The sequence below is a fragment of the Helicoverpa zea genome, chromosome 11, assembly GCF_022581195.2.
Source record: "Helicoverpa zea isolate HzStark_Cry1AcR chromosome 11, ilHelZeax1.1, whole genome shotgun sequence".
Lineage (NCBI taxonomy): Eukaryota > Metazoa > Arthropoda > Insecta > Lepidoptera > Noctuidae > Helicoverpa > Helicoverpa zea.
In genome coordinates, this window is record NC_061462.1 from 10,724,591 (window position 1) to 10,745,021 (window position 20,431).

The window sequence follows — 20,431 nt, forward strand, 5'->3', positions numbered from 1 at the left end:
CTAGAGCCTAGAAAAGATATATTTACTTTTTTATCCGGATACGAAACAGTAGTTGCTCCCTCTCTGAGTGGAACCACGGGAAACAGTCAGTCATATACTTCAACAAAATAAACGGCAAAGTTATATTAAGTCTTAGTCAATTCACAGAACCTAAACAATAGAATGAAAACCTTGTTCGCACTGTCTTACAATAACCACAAACAAATACTTAGGCAAACAAATCAATCGAGCCCATTTAAATAATTAAATTATTAACCCAATTAAGATCCGCTTGTTACAAACCGAATTCTATCGAATCTTCCATTGACATGAAATAAGATTATTAAAACTGATATTTATTTTTAATTTTTAAAATTAATGTAAATATTATGTAAATATGGGAGTAAATAAAGCGACGAATATTTATGTTTATTACTAACAAAAAAAAAACTGATATTAATTAAAGGTATTTAAAACCAACTGTACCCGCATAAGAAACATCCTCTCAAATATGAGTGTGGGTTTGATTCCAGGTCAGGCAAGTGCCGGGGTACTGCGTAGCCCAGGTAACTGGGTTGAGGGGGTCAGTTAGGCAGTCGCTCCTTGCTCCTTTTCCCCTGGTTGGGAAAAGGCTAGATGATGGTGTCTATATCTCTGACATCATCTCACAGGTGACATTCTTTCCAGCCAGTCTTTCACACAAATCTTTCGTTCCTTTGAAATCTTCCTCCACATTCAAATAAAGAATGGGAATTAGTGTCGCCGCCATTTTGTTGTTAGTATCATCGAGATATGCGCTCGTATATAAAGCAGTTAACGGGTTTTTATTTAAGCCATGTGGGCGGTATTGTCCACTTAATTTCGTTAACCCGTTGCGAACTGCGATATTATTGCTATAATATTTTTTTTATTTGTTGTAAGTTCCTATAATGAAGGTTCTTGTTTTGAATACACATTTTTTCTGTCTATTCCTGACTCACCTGTACTTTAATCTACGTATAAAAATCATATTTCAGCAAACTATGCAGTTACCTAGAGTTTTATTAGTATCATTATAAACACCTTAGAAAAATCCGAGTAGTGTCTTAAAAATAATCTTTTTTTTCTGCTTTTCAGTGTCTATGACCTAAATCAGTCAAATGTTCGTGTATCACTTACACTATGTCCCCGTAATGGCTGTCATAGTGACCCACTTAGTGGTAATATCTCATCAACACTAATAAAACGTGATGCCATGGGACCATTTGGGAAGTACACCCTTTCAAACAAAATAAGAATTGTTCATGTCGGTTGGTAAACGACAGAGATATGGGCGGCCGACGCCGACGGTAAAAATACAACATCCATATTGAGAACCTCTTTCTTTTTGTGAAGTTGGTTACTCATATTCAGCAATAATGTTAAATTAACTACCAATTTTTCTTTTCACCGCCTTCTCACTACAAAAACTAGCATGTAACTTTTATTTTTATAAAAAAACACATTTCTTTTTAATTTAAGGTTTGGTGGTACCTCTATATTTAAGTAGGTGAGGATATTTGTTAATCTTTCAGCGTAAGCTTGTACATATTCTCATTCATTCATATACGTAAAGCCCAACTTTGTCACACAAGCAAAGACAAACAAACAATTCGATGTAGATGTTAGTTTTGACAGAAGCTTTCCTATTCATGAGTACATAAACTCAAAATACACCTTAATTTGATTGAGCTAGTTGTATTCCTGTTTCATTTGTTTAAACTTACTTGAGTAAATGCCGTTGGCTATACAAATGTGTGGTAGCTTAGTGGTTAGGACTTTTACATCCCTAATTCCAAATCCAAATCTGATATGTACTAGCATATTTACCGATGTTTATCGAACTGAAAGCTAACAATTAAATATAGTAACTGGCTAAGCGGGTTAGGCCTCGGACGAGATGGTGGGACTGAACCGACAATTTGAAGTGGTGGGCAGAGGATGGATGCAGGCTCGCTATGATCGGGATGGTAGCGTTCACACGTATGGTATAGGTACACATACGTACAGGTAAATAATCACATATTACCTATATGTTATGAATAAATAAATAAAAAAGTAGTAAACAGTGGACCAATGACAAGTTCTCACGTATGCCAAAAACAAAAGCATAACAGAAATATGCGTTATAATAGTGTTTCATTTGCAAGATGCAGTAGTGCGCGAAATGACCCCAACCCGCGGTACTAAACGTCCCGAGCCAACTGATTGTTTGTTTGCCTATATTCTGCAGCGGAGGGGTTGACAATTGACAGCCGGCTCTAGTTTAATCTCTTGTTTCGAACGTTGCATTTTTTTCATATAGTGGGTATTTTATAATAATGTTTAATATGTGTGAGTGTGTGCCTCACTTGTTTTATATTTTGTAGATTTTAAGCGTTACCTTATTAAAAGACACCTAATCTATTTTAATGGGTCCTATATTCGCTACTATTCTATGCGTCCTGTTACCTATTTTAATGCCTTACCATTAAATGCATCTTTGTATTTGTCTGAGTTGTAAGCTTATGTCAGCGTCTATTTTTTTTCAGTCGAATACCTTAGCCCTAAACCAAATCTACCGGGACATGTCTTTCTTGAATATTTCATAATTTGCTCATAGTAATCATTATTTTAATCAACAACATTATTACTTCCTATAAACTAACATTTCTACAGAATTCCTTTAACATATTTTTCAAACAAAAATACTCCGATAATTAACGAATGAAGATGACCAAACAGATTCTAATTAGTCCTAGTATCAGCTTGAATATTTCCGTAAATCTTAATATAAACTCAAAGGCGTATATCGAGAAGGCTCAATAGTAAAAAGCAAATAAAACTTATGTGGAGAGCTTCACGGAAAGAACTAATCAGTGCATCCTCCTTCTTTGACGACTCTCATACCCATTGGTTTTTTTTAACGATGTTGTAGCTTGCAGGTTTTATAAAAAAAGTTTTGCTATATACCTAGAAATATTTTACTTGTGCTTACTTTTTGCAACGACGTACTGATAAGGATGTATTATGTATCTACATATATACATAGTTTTTGTGTATAGCATAATGAATAAACTAGACTAATATTACAAAGCTGAGTATGTTCGTTTGTTAATCTCATGAACTGATCTGGTTTCGAAGGTTCTTTTAAGTTTACCTAAATAGCCATCGAAGAATAGCTGTAAACCGAGTACGAGAAGTATAGCGGAAGCTTGTATTAAAAAAAAAAAACAAAATTGAAAGTAATAATAGTTATGAAATGCTCATTTAATTAGCCCATGATAATTTTTTGGTGATACAATTTAGCCATGATAGAATTTAGTTTGTAAAAGTAAATATGTGCCGACCAAATACTGAGCTATTGAGCGTTGAACCCTAACCCTGATCTCTTGGATGGAAATGAGTATAAAATGTGGTAAAAACCGGATTGTTCCCAGTCTGGAATTTGTCTGCGGTAAGGGAAAGCCCGGACAATTTTATTTGTATTGTATAAAATTACGCGAGTATCTAATTTGATTTTCATCTCATTTCAATTGAAACAGTGAGGAACATGTTTTTGGAATATAAAATAGGATGGTATTCATTTATATTTTTTAATGAAATCATTCGATTTAGTAACATTATTGTCCTTATGTATATGTCATATCCTAAAGTAACTAATTTAGTCAATAAAAAAGAGGGAGTTATTACGATTTCAAACACGTATGCCTACGAAGGCCTACGCGCTACGAGGAGCTACGGGGATTGGCTACGAGGTCCCGTAGGCCGGCGCGCGCCTACGCATTCTGTCCGTTCCTCCGCCTACCGTCAACGACTTATTTATGTTGAAAAGTTTATTATACTAAAAATAGATTTTATTATGAACTGTCTTAATGCTGTGACTTTACTCTTTCTTGATAAAAACGATGCCTGAAACATAATACTTTGGTCTAATTTTGCCTGCGGGATTTCGGGTTCAATTCTCGGATCGGACCGCAATCGCCTTGTGGCTTTTATAAATTTTCACAAAGCAGCCCGGAGTCTGTATGTTGGTGATTGATTCACCCGTTCATCGGAGAGCACGTAAATGTCGGTCCTGCGCGTGATCTCTCTCCGGTCGTGTCGAATTATCGTCCCATCGGGCTATGAGAGTGAAGGAATAGTGAGCGCACTTGTGTTCGGCAGCTGGCTGATCTCCTTATATGAAAACAGCCACCGTGGCCGAAAGTTGGCCTTGGAATCTGTATGTATTAGAATGCATATGCCTTCAAGTCAAACAGACTAATGAAACGATCAGACCAAGTGAGCTGAATGATTCTGATTTATAATATTCATAGGCAATTACAGGCGTCAGTGACTAAGATTGTTATAGTTATCACAGTAAAGTAAATTAGTTAAGAAGTCTGTCATGTATTGGGTAGGAAGATCAAACCCTGAACGAGACAAGTATTATTTACTTACTTCAACAGCAGAAGATTTTGGACCTTGTGATAAAAATAAAATACTTTTTATCCGTATGCTGAGTAGTTCCCTAGGTGCGGAAAAGAACGTGGAGATAAGTTAGTTTAAAATAATGTAATTGTAAACGGATATAAATGTAATTGTATTTAGGAAAACAAGTTTTTTCTAGTTAGCTTATTTTGTTTGAATACGTATATTATACGTTCGTATTCAGTTTTCAGCCTAATTTTCCACTCTACATAAAAAATATATCAAAAGCGTATTTTTTTTCCCAATAATAAACAAATAACGTGTATTCACTTACAGACGTTACTACACATTTATAGATTAAATGTTAAAATATTGTTTAACTGTAAATATATATTTTTTCATTGTTACATAATTTACATATCATTTCACTTGCTTTATCTTTTCAAAATTAAACGAAATTTTTTTTATTTATTCCTTTATTTCAGGCAACTAGGGCCCATAAAAATACCAATACACATATATATCTTACATTACAATACTTATAAACTAATACATAAAAAATCACCATATCAATATATATATACAATACTATATCTATAAACAACTTAAACATACTATAAATATATAACAAATATTTTTAAAAACTAATGCACACGATGTGTCGGCGTGTTTTGGCTTTGCTTACATTTGAAATACGTTCTTGTTTTTAACTACAGCGTAAAACGTAACGCATCAATTAATCCGCAAATGAGATGTATCGCTGGGGACCGATGTTCTTTAAAGAGGTTTTACAAAAAAATCTTTTGCACCAGAGATTCCAATTAAATAAAATACAAATTCTAAAACTCAAATAACCAAATTTTTTTAAATAAATTATAATGATGTGGTAATTATTTTAAAATACCAAAAAACAACACTAATACCGCAAGATTTTATCAACACTTTTCTTCACCAAAAACACTAATTTCTCTGCTTTTTCGATACAACTAGGTACTTATAACGTGTAAAAATGATAATTCTTATTACACAAAAACTATTTCCTTTTTTTTAAACAAATCTATATGAACAGACAATAAATTAGGTAGCCATTATAAAGCTTTTTTTATTCTTTATTCAATACAATTACAAAAACAACAAATAAAATAGCCATTTTTAAACTTATAACCCTCTCACAATACACATCAATTGTTTTTTTTACAAAACCAAAAGTTTTACCCCCAATAACATACCCCTAATTGTCATCAAACCCCCCACATGACCCCTAATGACATCATAAGTCGTTATAAAGCACATAACAGTTTTTAATCTGGCGTCGGCATTTACGAGTAGCTCGGTCGGTATATAAGGGGCGAGTATGTACAGCCCAGTAGACACCTGTTTCGTGCGCCATAGTGAACGGGAGTCGGGACGGACGAATGTGAGTACTGAATATTTTTTTTTTAGATTAAGTTTTTTTTTTGGTTGGTTTGTAGTGTGGTTTTGATGGTAGAATGAAACAAAATCTCGTGTACAAAAAAAAAAATATATTTTAATTGTTTTTTTTATTAAAAATAAGTGAAAGAAGTCAGTTTCATGAGAATTTTTTTATGTGTGGAAATAACCTTTTTGAGTCAATTTTACATAAAGTTTTAAATCGTTTTATTTTTTTCTAACAGTTTTAAACAAGTATTATTTTTAAAATAAAATAAGAGAACAAATACTCTAATGATCATAATTATCTATGTATTGTGTGTCTTAATTAAAGCTAACGAAATATCTTAATCAGTTTAATAATTACAGTTAACTATTAAAAGTTTTCAGCGCATTAATAATAATTAATTACTGAGCTGTGAAACTTATATTTGTAGAATACGCCTCGAAAAAACTTTTGAGGATACATTTCAAGTTTATGTATACTTTAGTACCTAAAAAAATCAATTCACGATAAAAATGCGCTACTTGAAATGATAAAAAAAAACTAAAATAAGATAAAATATATAACAAAATATAACGATGAAATAAAATTCCCATCATTTTTATTTATTAATAATATATAAAAAACATGATTGAACTTAACTAATAAAAAATACAATAACTGTATTATTAAACTAAACAAATACACTGTAGATTGATCTTAAAAAGTTAAAACAACGGAGAGCGTTGATGTCTTCCGGCTGAAGTTAATAAAATTACTTCGTGAGACTTTTTGGCTTTTGTTAGTGTTTCAATTAATAAGATAAAATTAAACAGATGTAATTAATCAACAAAAACACTACATAAAATAACAATAAGTAATTGATAATCATTACACGGATTAAACCATTGCATTTGTAATAATTTTTCGACCGAATAAGACCAAGTTTGAACTAGTTTATATTATTAACATTTTAACGCAATCGCCTTATTTATTACAGTTAACTAAACTAAACTATTTATTTCAGTAATTGATAAAATACATTTGATGATTTATTTTTGTAATTTGGTCTCGCGTAAGTTATCTTTATCAGCCACAAAAAAAAAACAATATACCTATGTATACACAAGAATAAATACCTACTAATATTCAGCTATCAATATATTCTAATATCGGACAAAATCTAGGGCTTATTCGGTATCACAAACACCTACAAAGCTCATAAGTAGTCATTCAAAGCTCTATTCGGCAAATAAAAACTATTTCATAATACCTTATTATGACGCTTACTGATATTGACAAAGGTAATCGTCATACCTTTATTGTAATCCTTACTAATATTGTAAATGCGAAAGTAACTCTATTTGCCCGTTCTAGGAAGCTACTTTGGAATGGGCAACTAGAATCAAACCTACATATTTTTATTTTTTGACGTTCATAAGTGTTCGTAAAGGTCTAAACGAAATAAATGATTCGACTTTGACTTTCGGAGTTTCACACAAAAAGTTCTGAACCGATTTCAGTATTGATACTTAGTGCAATGAATGCTAGTATATTCTAGAGTCTGAGAAACGACAGTCTACTATATATCCAGGTGCAGGAAGTAGTTCCCTCGGGAAGCGTGTAGGAGCGGGGAAAAGCTATTAATAGTGCGAAAATTTGTAAATGAATATTTATTAATTAGAAAATGAGTTCGCTGCATTTTTAAAACGTCTGAACCGATTAAGATTCTTTTTGGCATGGAGAAAAATAGTATCAGTATAAGCGATTAGTGGAGTCCACTCGTGACCAAAGGGCTGGCCTATACTTCGGTCAAAGGATATGCATTGCCATCCAGCGTGGCAATGCAGCCAGCCTTTTGGGCACGATCCCAGCTGACAGCGATGCGGATGAATATTTTGATACTTAGTTTCCCTATAATAAGATCATTTTGTAAAACTATTGAATAAAGAACACAAAGAAGAGTAGATATTCTAGAACTCGTATATGCCAATAGCAATGTGGAATGTAATTTTCATGAAAAGCAACGTTTGATTTTCTATTGATTTTCAGATAAAATGCGCTCTGAGTCAAACAGTATATATGCCATAATATTACTTATTAAGCCTTGTTAATTTGAACAAAGTATCAGGTCATAGGTTATTTTTATAAGGGAGGACACTAGAGGTATATATACTATAGGTCCAAGTTCAAACAGTCCATTAGTTTGCGGTTAACCACATAATAAGATAATCAGATGGATTAGTATCTTGAGGTGACAGTTATCATCTCAAATCTACTGGTTCAGGATGAGAAATTATTATCAAAGTCGTAGTGGCCTAGTGGTTTAAGCCACCAGTCTCTTAAATATATGAGTGCGGGTTCGATGCCAGGTCAGGCAAGTATCATTGCAATGTTTCTTTTTTAACAAATTATATTAATGATGGAAAACATACTGAGGGTTTCCTCGACTATAAATGCAGTTTCAGTGTGCCGGGAAAACATCTTGAGAAAACCTGGACTATTAAGACTGAAATCACCTACCCATAAAAACAAAGTTTTATATAAACTAATTGATGTTGTTTGACATGTATTTGTAACTACTGCTGTACTTAAAATTGAACTTGATTAGAATGACAGTCGTCAGTAAAACTGTAAAGACGCTGAGAGATCTTGTTATAACTTATAATAAGCGATTCACATTCGACCACTAGCAAAAAATGCACATCTGGCGCAATTTTTATTTTAGTTATCTCTCTTATTATTATATATTACTTTTTACTCCTCTTTATAATATTAGCATAGATAATCAATTTTCCTGTAGTTTCACCCGTGTCCCGAGGAAAACTCTTTCTGTTTTACTGGACTACATGGAGGTATAGGACAGTCCGAGTGGCTTTGTGAAATACGAAAATCTTTGGCCAATCAAAGAGACTGCTTTCAAACCACTGAACCAACGAGGTTACGCTAGTTACTGTCTTCAAAGTGTAGTTGGTAGAAGTCAGTGATTTTCTAGTACGTATTTCTTTGAGATTGAACGGGTTTTTGACCTCAAGTTGGGAAAGGCAAAAATGATATATCAAGCTGTGAGATCCGATTAATTATCTATCACACAATACTCCTTTTGGGTACACTACCGGGTGACAGCGATGAGGACCAATTTTCCGACGCCCTTTATTAGTTTTCAGTTACTTTTTATGTAAATATAAACGTACATAGCTTATTTAAAATAACAATTATGTTTCACACAATTTCATTCTTTTAAACACTGAAGTATTATTAATATATTGAAATATACTAAATAGATTTCAGGATTTACCAATAATAGACAGTGAGTGAATTATAAACAAAATATGGAGCAAATACAGGACGGGCTGATAGCGTAGAATAAAAGATAAATATACGTACATTGCACTGGCTGGTAAAAACAAGTAACTTTTCGAATCCCAGCTGAAAACTACCAACAGTGACAAAGGCTTTTGTCATAGTTTATTTTCCTATTTTATATTTTTGGTATATCTCAATAGTATGTTGATTCTATTTGATGTATCTTACATCGATAATCAAGATCTTCCTTATGAGATGACGTCAGATAGGAAAGTATGGAAAAAGACAACGTACTGCGCCGAATATCTTCCGAGCTTTTTCCGAACTATGTTGGGTTCGGCTTCCAGTTTAACCGGATGCAGCTGAGTACCGTGTTTTACAAGGAACGACTACCTATCTGACCTCCTCAGCCCGGTAACCCGGGCAACCCAGTACCCCATGGTTAGACTGGTGTCAGACTGACTGGCTTCTGATTACCCGTAATAACTGCCAAGGGTGTTCAATGACAGCATACTGCGCCAAATAATATATTGGAAAAAGGGCTGGGGAATAATCATCTCATATCAGTAATATGTACGCAAGATATCTCATGCATCTCAGGCTCTAGTATGACCATAAACTACAGTCTCCTAAGTGCATCGACCGCACAGCCTAACTGTAAAGATTCATTAATTCAACCCTGATGACTGACTGTGACCACCTATTAACCAGCCTGATTAATGAGCCTAGGCGTAGGCTGGCAATTTATTTTCTTAAATACCTTTCCTTGTTAAAAGAATGTCAGTCTATACTTTTCTTTTTAGAAAAAATTCGTTTGTGAGTAAATAAAAACTGGCACGCAGAATTAAATACACGGTTACACTTTAGATACTTAAACTAATTTTCGCCAACAAGAAGACAGAGAAATTAAGGAAAACAGCTGTTTATTATAAACTAGCCGTTTTCCCGCGAGAACTACGTGAGAACTACTGCCCGGGATAAAATAGCAGATAATGAAGCTTTCGAATGGTGCAAGATTTTTTTTAATCGGTCCAGGTGTTCTTGAGTTTATCCATTACAAACAGACGAACGAAGTTTTCCTCTTTATAATATTATTATAAAATGTAATAGTCAAATGTAAATACGTTATTTGCGCTTTTTGTTCCTCAAACGATCGATTACTTAAGCAAGGCTGGTCAAGAAACTTCGTTGTCAATAAGTTTTTCCTTGACCGACCAATTACTTGATCATCCAAAGTTCGTAACTCTTTCAGCAAAAACTTCCGCATGGGTTTTAAATTTACAGTAAAAAATAGCTTCGTTATCAGAATGACGTATAAACATATAGGCCACTTTTCTGAAGTAGATAGAACCGTGATACTAATACGTTATAAAGCAAGGTCTAATAAATACATGACTGGGCAAAACCGGTACTGCAAAATTTTAATTTGTTTAATAGTAACACGGGTGAACGACCAAATCCGCTAAAAGGTTTAATTTCTTAGCGATCAATTGTTTTTAAATTGCTTTAATCAAAAATGCTTCCCCATCACAGATTTAAATACATAAAAGTACTTCGCATATCTCACCTAAACTTCATGTTTATTTACAATCATCTTCATAGTAAAAATGATCCAAAACTCAACTGTACGAAATACAAACAATATTAAAATTATTTATAATGAACAACAACAGAAGCCGTTAATTTAAAACTTTTGTAATTCATAATTCTGTGTTTGTATTCGTTCGTGTTTCTATATTTGAAATAATTGAGTGAGATTTTCAGAAAGGTTAAGAATGAAGTAATCGTTTATTTTTAAAAAATATATAAGTGAGAAAGCCTGATTGTATCATAAACTGGATAAAAATTCGTCGATTTAAGCAGACGCCCAAAATATACGTATTTTACATGATGGACATCGAATTTGGGTTCAAAACTGACTTACAATATATTTAGAACACAAAGATAAAAATAGTATACAACTTGTAATTATCTCACAAGCAATTTTACTGCAATTAAAATGCAAATGTACTTAGTTCGCCACTGGGAAAAAATGCTGAGCTTGCGTGTAACTCAATAACAGTCAGACACACTACAAACTTTTAGTCGGCCGATAGTTTGTATGCGCTCATACTCGTAAATCAGTATGGGGATGTACGGAAGTCTGCCAATGAACAGTAAGGTATTTGAGTGGTATGAGACGGACTAAAAACTTTGATTGGATTCAAGCTTTTCAACAAAAAAAACTTCGCGACCATTGTTGCTCAACTGTCGGTCGACTGTTTAGTCTGAAATATGTGGTTGCTCTTATGAGTTTTATATATTTAGTTGTAGTGTTTTTAAATAAACTTTTTTAACATAAAAGTGTAAATAACGCCATCAATTAATTTATAGCCTGTTCGTATTTCGATTTTTATTTGATTTGGTAAAGTTAAAAATATTTTTGAAGTGCTGATATCAAAATGGATTGGCATTAAATTTTTCTTTTTTATTAGAAGTTTAAAAGCACAATTTCAATAGATAAATTATCTATGTATATTTTTTGAATATTGTTACTAGTAACTAAAATATTGTTGGGAAGCTAGACTATCCCCGAATAACATAGGCTATATTTTATCCCGATACGGAAAGAAGTTCCCCCGGGACGCGGCATAAACCGCGACAAAACAGCCTGTATTTCATAATCATTTATTAGAATGGCATTTTCACTACATTAACATTAACCAAAGTTCTGACATTAACCTTAATTACAAAAAATTACTATAGATTAAAAGTCTGTGAAATCATTTGTCAACACTGTTTTAGATTTTTGACATTTGTCGTAATAATAATTATAGACTCGGTAATTTGTCTTCTAAGACATAATAATTAGTGGAAATCAAAGATTAATGAATGGTTATATTTTAAAATTCATCAATATTATTATATTTATCAGCATGTTACATCATACATACATTAGCTTCCTTATTTACCATTATGTTCTTCCAGTCTTATGTAAACAAAACTGTCTTGTAAAGTTTGACTTCCTTTACCTTCTCAATTTTCCATCATGATCTTTCCACTTATCCTAATTATTAATTCCTATTTATTATTTGCGGTCGTTGCAGCAGGGCTTCTGTATTAATACTCGAAAGAGTTACCGCCGCCCTGGTACATAAAGGGCTAAAGAAAGAACATGATGTGTTTTAGTTAGCAAGAGTCAGACTCTCACGCTGCTAACCCACAGCAGGAGGAGTCATTTGATGACTTCCCATCATACTTCTCCGTTTGATATCATCTCAAAAGTAGGATGTTTTAAAGCCATTTTTTATTATTATGTTTTTGTAGAAATATGTTTTTTATACATCCCAATTCTCACCAACAAAATAATACAATGTTCTGTTTATATTTTAAAACCAGAACAAGCAATTTGTAGGACAATCGATCATCTTTTTAATTTATATTTATGAGCATATGTCTATTTCGTATTATTTTTCACTTTTATCGAGTAACAAAATACAAAGATAACTTAAAAAATATGTAGCATCATATAATAGGAAACGTTAAAAATTGTACGTGTTTGATGATTGTTACTGCTTCAAACAAAACCTACTGGGTGGATTAGTGCATAAGACTTTATAGTAGTGTAGCTTAAAGACCAGGACCATTATATGAGCTACCTTATCCGCGTGAAGAAAATAGTACCCTAAGGATATAGATAAAACCGCGGGCAATTATTTATTCAATTTATAGAAACATTGTACAGGCATATAACTAGGTACAATCAATTATTCATCACGACCTTTTATATTCATGAGTAAGTAATACTTTACTTGTCGATCATATGAACAATACTTTATAAATTAATAATTAATTAACGATAAGTCTCGCTATTGTGGAGGCTTGTCACCACGTAGAAAAATTACTGATGATGTGTCATCATATTCAATGAAAATTAATGTTTTAATCGGTTAAAAATGTTATTGCAAGATATTTACAGACTAATCCGGTTCACGCCAAAACTACGAAACAGGTCTAAATGTGGTATATAGTAAGTCAAAAGCCTTTTTATTAACGATAGCAAAAATCAGGGCAGGGAGTGTCAGAATTTTACTGACTAAAAATCCATCGTGTTCTTTCGTAGGCCTTTCATGTACCAGGGCCGCGGTAACTCTTTTGGACAATTCCGCAGCCCTGACTTGGCCCTGTTGGGCCCCGCTGGGGAAGTCAAGAGCTTGAGACAGATATACGCTACTTTTTAAATAGGCTAGGTACTCGCTCCATGTTAAACTATGGTACCTCGCTGCATCTTTTTAGACTGCCAACTGCAAAATATCTTCGAAAAGGCTATTTAGATGGTGACCGAGTCCAGTCGTAATTTTTAAAATCATGTTTCCATCATTTTGAACAAAGTGACACAAATTCATGTTGATAATAGTTTTGTAAGAAATTCGTAATAAACCTCTCAAGTCTGTGAAGTGCTCAAACTTTATAATAAACTAATGATGACTTGAAGTCTATCTAAGTCGAGCAATTATAACAATATCAATTTAATATGCACGATCTATTAGTTTCAAGTTGATATTGAAACAACTATATTTAAGTAATAAAGTTTGTATGGTTTGGGCTATCTCCGGAATAAAAAGACTTTTAGGTCACACGAGCCAACTTGTATTCGGAATTTACACGCGTTTTACAAACAACTGACTATCGCAGATGTCAAAAGTAGCGCGCCATGATGTGAGAGTTTGGTGGACGAGGAACGTTAGTGGCTTCGAACTTATATGATTTCTTTAGAACCGGTCAATTTTTTTGCAATTCGGCTATAAAGTAAAACAAAACATCTTCTTTACGCCAATTTTAGCATATTTTACACCAGAAGTACACAGAAGCCGTAGCTAGTACCTATTTTATATTGTTTATATTCACAATGTCCAAGAAAGTTGCGTTAACTTGGAAACTATTAATTTAATTAGAAGGAACTAGTAATGTTAATATTAATTGTAGGAAAACTGCGACCGTTTTACTTTGAATAAAGTTTCTTTATAAAACGATCTGAGATAATAAAGTGAGACTAACTTGTAGGCTGTAAAAATAGCTCGCTGTAAGCCTAATTAATCATTTCCAGGTAACCATTTTATTATTTTTTTGGTGCAGTCTTCAAAATATTGAACCTCATTTCTGATTCTCGATAAGTGCACTCGATTTATCGATTCTGGCTTTTAATTTATGAGAAAAGTGTGATAATCTTCTTGCGTTCGTCGTATGAATTAAGCAAAAAAGGTAGTTTTATTTCTAATTCAACCAAAGAACACAGAAAAACTAAGAGTTTTAATACTTACGCGAATAAAAAATTATGCAGTCTAAATGCATAGACATTTTTTAAGGAACAAAATATGTATAATGCACGTAAAAACAAAGTGTGTTAGTAAAAAAATCTCATTGCATAGAGCGAAACAGTGATACCAAGTTCTATTTTTAATTTGAAATAACTAAGATACTCCAACGCATACAATCTGCCAGCAACAATCTTGTCTAACGTCAAGGTATGAAAAAATACACAAACATACACACATACACAGAGCTATTCATTCGTAAGATAATACTGTCTCGCCGGTTGGAGACATGCAAATGTATTGTTTAGATAAATGCTACTTTTATAAGGTACGGTACAAGTTAGAAAATATGAGCGGGAGAATCTTGGACTTGAAATATGAGCGCATTTTACGGCTATCAAATTCTTATAACGTTAAAGTACTCTTTTGATTACTTAATTCAGAAACAAAAAATGTTTAAGTTATACTTAATTACAAATTAGGACGTTCTCAACAATTATGTTAAAAGAAAATATATTTTGATTTACATAGAGTACATTTCAGACTCCTTTACAGTGTTTCCAAAAGAATCAGACCGTTTTAACCAAAAAAATATTCTTTAAAAAGAAAAACATAAGCACAGCAAATAATAACTGTTTTTATATTTTTAAATGTTTTTTATTTTTATATTTTATATTTAAAATTGTAATTTATATGTTTAAAAATAAATAACTGGACAAAACTGTAATGCAATAAATAGGAAAAACTGTAACAATAAATAAATTATACGTATTAACGTAAATCTGTGCAAATCGCTTCAGCTTATGACTCAGACAGTACGTTTAGTACCGATAACTATCTCCTGCATTTTTCTACGAAGACACAACCTCGATTAAAAGGCTTACCTTATGAAGATTTATAATACAACGTTTAACATAATATTTTACTTTAAAATACGGTTTAAGTTATACCATTGCATCAAGTATTTAATTTAAAGTTAATTTTATGACATTCGTTTAATTCATTTACAACAGATTTAAATGAAATGCACACCTACCTATTTACAAAGAATAAAAATTAAAAATCAACAATTTTATAAGGGTAAAATTTTCATAGAAGCAAATCATCGAAATAAAATCCATTCAACCTAAAAAAAATTAATTTACATATCCAAAAAACAAAATTGAGGAAAAAAATCCATCTTAATTTCTAAATTATTTACCTTCTTACCTCTCCGCCAAGACTCAGTAAAATAAACAATCCAACAAATAAAATATTTTTAATTACCATTAATAACGGGCAAAGTTACAGCTAAGTTAATCAGCTTCCGTACTTAGATTACAATAATGTTATTGCAGAACTTGCCACGAGGAAGACTGGGGGATTGAACTAATTTGTAAGGTAGACCACAAACTGTCTAAGTTACGTGCATAGAGTGCACTTGAACTATGTGTTTGTGAATGTTTGTTGCACTTCAAAAACTTTATATAAATTATGAATACTGTGTTTATTTCAGCCATTACGTGCATTATTTCTGGTTTTTTTTTTGTATTATTCTTCATCTGCCTAGCCTTTTCCCTAGTATGTTAGGTTCAGTTTCCAGTCTAACCTGGTGCAGCTGAGAACCTGTGTTTTACAAGGAGATCTGACCTTCTCAACCGCAGATTTAAAAAATATTACATACTATCGTACAGCCATCCAAGCGATAAGATTAAGATAAAATTATCAATCGATAAGACAATGAAAATTATTGTTTTTTCTTTAATATTGCTATTAGAGTAAAATGTATTTCTTTATTTTTATCTATATCTCAAGTTTTTCGATTTCCAAAATTTTTCTTGAGCATTTTCTGCTCAATCTCACAGCACGCATGGATACGACTAGTTTAAATCAACCTGGGCTTAAATCTTGGAAAATTACTCGGAATTTCCATTAAAACGATGTTTCTAAATGTAAGTCTGTTATTGGTACATTAATTTGTTATTTAGCTTTTGTTTTTGCAATAACAAAACCATAATTGTGTTAATTGTTACGGGTTACGGGTATATTTATGCAGTTCAAATCTTGAGATACACACTGTATAAATAACATAGTTGGTAACAAACATAGGTGCTCTATGGTACTAGCTGCAATGTGTGATGGCTAAGGGCATAAGAAAATAAAACACTTCTGGAACTTTTAACTTCTAGTTTATTTTTGTAAGGTGGAAGACTTACAAAAAATATCAAAAGCTAGTTACTATCTGAACCCTTTTTATTTTTTAATCCACTGGACGGAAAAGGTGCCGGAAAACCGGGTCCAAATCGGGCAATCCGTTTATGAGCTACGGTGCCAAAGACCCAAATACTTACTGGTCAAACTTGTAACATCCCTATATTTGCGTCGGGGTTATACCTATACAGCAAAAAAGTTGAGGTAATTTTCTTTTGTTGCAGTAACAACTGCCAGAAAAAAGTACCGCAATGGATCGCAAAGCAAACAAGACCAGCTATGCGGGGAACACCGTCACCAAAGTGTTCGTGCTGCTGCTAGTCATCTGCCTCGTGGAATGTGTTACAGGTAAGACATTTTAGGACAACTGGCACTTTAAGTACCACTGAGTATAACGGAGCATGACAAACTGAGCAGTTGGTAGGATTATAGTCTTTGTAAAATTATATCCTGGAATTTGTAACAAGCCATCTAATGATGGTTATTACTAACAGTACCAAAGAGTATAACGTACTGAAAACTATAGCATAATGAGCAAATGGTGGGATATTTTTTATCTTTGTTTAATCGTATATATAGTTAGAATTGAGCTTACCGTTGAATATGTCATAGTCATATCAAGTATTTTTAGGACAAGTGGCAATATAAGTACTCCTAGTACCTACAAAACAAAATGCTACAAAAATTTATCTGCTTATAATAAATATCGAAAAATATAACACAAAACACAATACGTAATGTCCATTGAAATACAATACAATGCTCAATGGACAGAGAGACACGAGTAACTGTTACTAAAAGTACCGCTATATTTTCCAAAGCGTGTAAAAAGCCCGGTAAGTACCACTGGCACTAAAACGTCTGTTATAATGTCTGGCTGAGTGCCTGACAAGTAACGTGCTCAGTGCTAAACGCATCATCTGTTAGACTGCACTTAGATGCATTGTGTATTAGTAGGCTAACTAATAGTGTTTTGGTATATGCAGTATATAGTTGGAAGCCTGCTTAGAAATCTGAATAATAATTTCCAATGGTAAAAATATTAATGTAGTCATGCAGTTTTTGGAATTGATATTAAATGAGCGCAAAGAAAATTACTTGTAAGATAACGGCTGTTAAAATAGCGTGGAAAGAGAAAACATGCTGCGCCGACCCCAAATAAGATTCTGATAAGGGCAGGAGCGCATACCTCTTTACAATTATATTAATATACCTAGCCTAGTTGACAAAAAAATCACGTCTTAATTTATATAATTTTGTAGCACGTACCCTTTACAGTTTTCAGTGCTGACAAACTCATTGAAAACTGTTTTTCAACTAAAAACACTTGTATAAAGTGAAGTTGTAAAAGTTATCGTATTTCGCTCGACCGCGGCAGATAAAATCTCTAAACATCTCGAGCAGAAAAGCTTGGTGAAGAGTTATTTCCTTTTGAAATAAAACGTACCAAACAAATGCTATATAAAAAGAATCTAAGTTTTCCTTAGATGTTTTTATAGATTATTCAAGAGTGGACAGACATAGTTTCATTTGAAAGTTTTCAGGTGAACCTATAGGTATCGCAGCAAAAAACAAAACACGCCGAAGGAATTGTTCCTCCTGTCTTTATACCTTTCAAAATGTATGCGACTGTCAGCCGTTGACAAATCAAACGATTACATATATGAATAAATAACGATAAATAATTAATTTATTAAGATTGTACTTATTCGCTGCATTCAGTTCATAGATAACCTAAATTAATTTCCCAAGCACAAAAAATATAATTTTTAGTTTTAACTTCACTCTTTTATGTTGTATAATTTTTAACCAATCTTTGTTTTGGAAGCTTTGTCAAAACACACAAACATCGGGACTAAGAACCTTGTCCTCATAGAGGAAAGTTAAAAAGTTAAACGTACACTATGGCAATTACGGTGAATAATTTTCGAAGCGGAAGGTTAACCACCTTAAACCGCTGCCCGCTCGTTTACAAGCATTTCTGCATAAACACAGGCTTCCGTCGAAAACCAGTAATTTTGCCACACCCATATCTATTAACTGAATAGTCTTTTAATTTCATTAATCACTTGTTTTGTCTACTTAAATGGAAAGTTCTTCAAATTGATAAATCATCGTTGTGTCAAACTAAAAGTTTAACATGAACAACTAGTTAAATAAAAAAAAGTTTTTTATTTCAATAAATCATTTACAAGTAATAAGTTAAAGGGGAGAATAAAATGCATTAAATAATTTTTGGCATTTTTAAAGTATGGAGCTTAAAATATTGAAATGTAGCAAAGTAATAGATTAAAACTAAATAACAAATAAGCTTTTCAAAAGTATAGTAATAAAAACTTTTATTTCTATCCGAGGAGGTTGTCAAGTCAGCTATTTTTTATGTTAAAAGAGGAGTCTATAATAAAAGTTATAAACTCTATGGTCTCTCATAGCTATGTTTCCTTAAAGGATCGCAGCAGTGTGTAATAATGGACTGCTCCTCTACGTAATACTGAAACAACAGAACGCTGTTCTGGAATATACTATATTTCTTAGACATAGTTGTAGCAAGGAGTGATGTTCCATCTATCGAAATTTAAACAGAATAGAAGATTTGAATATAATTTAATACTAAGTTTTCTTGGTTTTAAACTGATTATTAAATTATATAATAACCATATTATTTCTATAAAATATATTTTGTTTCGTTGGTTTTGAATGATGAAACGGGGTAATAAAAAATCTGAGTAAAATAAAATCAATAATAATAGTGTTTCCATGTCATATTTTGCCGCATAATCTTAGCTACTTTTTTAAGAGAAAAAAAGCATTATGCAATTAAATATGGCATTAGTATTTTTACCAAATCCATAAACTGTCCCGTAAAATAAGGCGACCTGTTTGTTGATGTCTAAGCAATGGCTTAAAAACAAATGAAGCGCAAACACAAGTCTTATTATGAAGAATATTTAAGTAAATTGCCAAAGAAATTCATCATAATATATTATTGGGTATTAAATAAAATCTTAGTGTTCCTGCCCATATTACTGCAAATTTGTTACATCATAATACACACGTTTTTGTATGAGAAGGCTTAGCCTGCAAATCCTAGTCAAATCTCATTTACACCCATTTTACTTACGACGTAGCTTATACGACACAAACATTTTTTGTGGAAATGCATGACAAATGGGTCTCATACTCATATTTTCACAGTTAATATGTCAGTTTATTATACTATATTTACCTAATGGACAGGATTTTATACGATGTGAAGTCGTTTTACAGCGCTATTTTTAATACGAACTAATGAATTCATTAGGGGCATAAAATATTCGTAGATTGAAAAGCAATATTTTACGTCAATTTTTATTATTATTTATTTATATTATTTAATACAAATTAAAGGTTAGATTAAAGTTCACGAAGACAATTTTATCATTTTATCCAACTTTCTTTATCAAATCAAACGAAATCGAATCACGATTTACGTGATAAGTATTAACTTGTAACTTTGTCAAAAAGTGTGTTTTGACACTTTATCAAACTGTGTTATAGATTTTATTGTTTTCGTACGTGATAAGAGTTTGATTTTCGGTTTGGTAGGTAATAGAATAGAAAAATCTTACAACTATAGATCAAATTAGTAAGGTACCTGATATGCTTTACATTTTTCAGTTATATTCTGTGGGTCGCGCTAGTATAATATGTAGGTAACGTAGGGAGCCCTAGGTAAGTATTTTCTATTATCCGCCTGAGTTTTTTTGGGTGAAATTGTGAAAGTGACTACTCTATCAAGTTACCTATTCAGGCTATATCTACATTAGTATGTATCTAGATTTACAAAATTAAATAATAGCAACACAGATGCTTAGGTTAT

At 32.4% G+C, this 20,431-nt stretch overlaps 1 protein-coding gene across 2 annotated transcripts in view; it reads left to right on the forward strand.

Annotated features, from left to right (window-relative positions):
* Positions 1 to 5,757: 5,757 nt before the first annotated feature.
* The window catches only part of LOC124634597, a 34,842-nt gene continuing 20,168 nt past the window's right edge, over positions 5,758 to 20,431 (forward strand). For both annotated transcript variants that reach the window (XM_047170223.1, XM_047170224.1), the window contains exons 1-2: positions 5,758 to 5,806; positions 16,797 to 16,920. In XM_047170223.1, the coding sequence (XP_047026179.1) occupies positions 16,824 to 16,920 (97 nt within the window). In that variant the 5' untranslated portion in view covers positions 5,758 to 5,806; positions 16,797 to 16,823. The remainder of the gene's footprint in view (positions 5,807 to 16,796; positions 16,921 to 20,431) is intronic.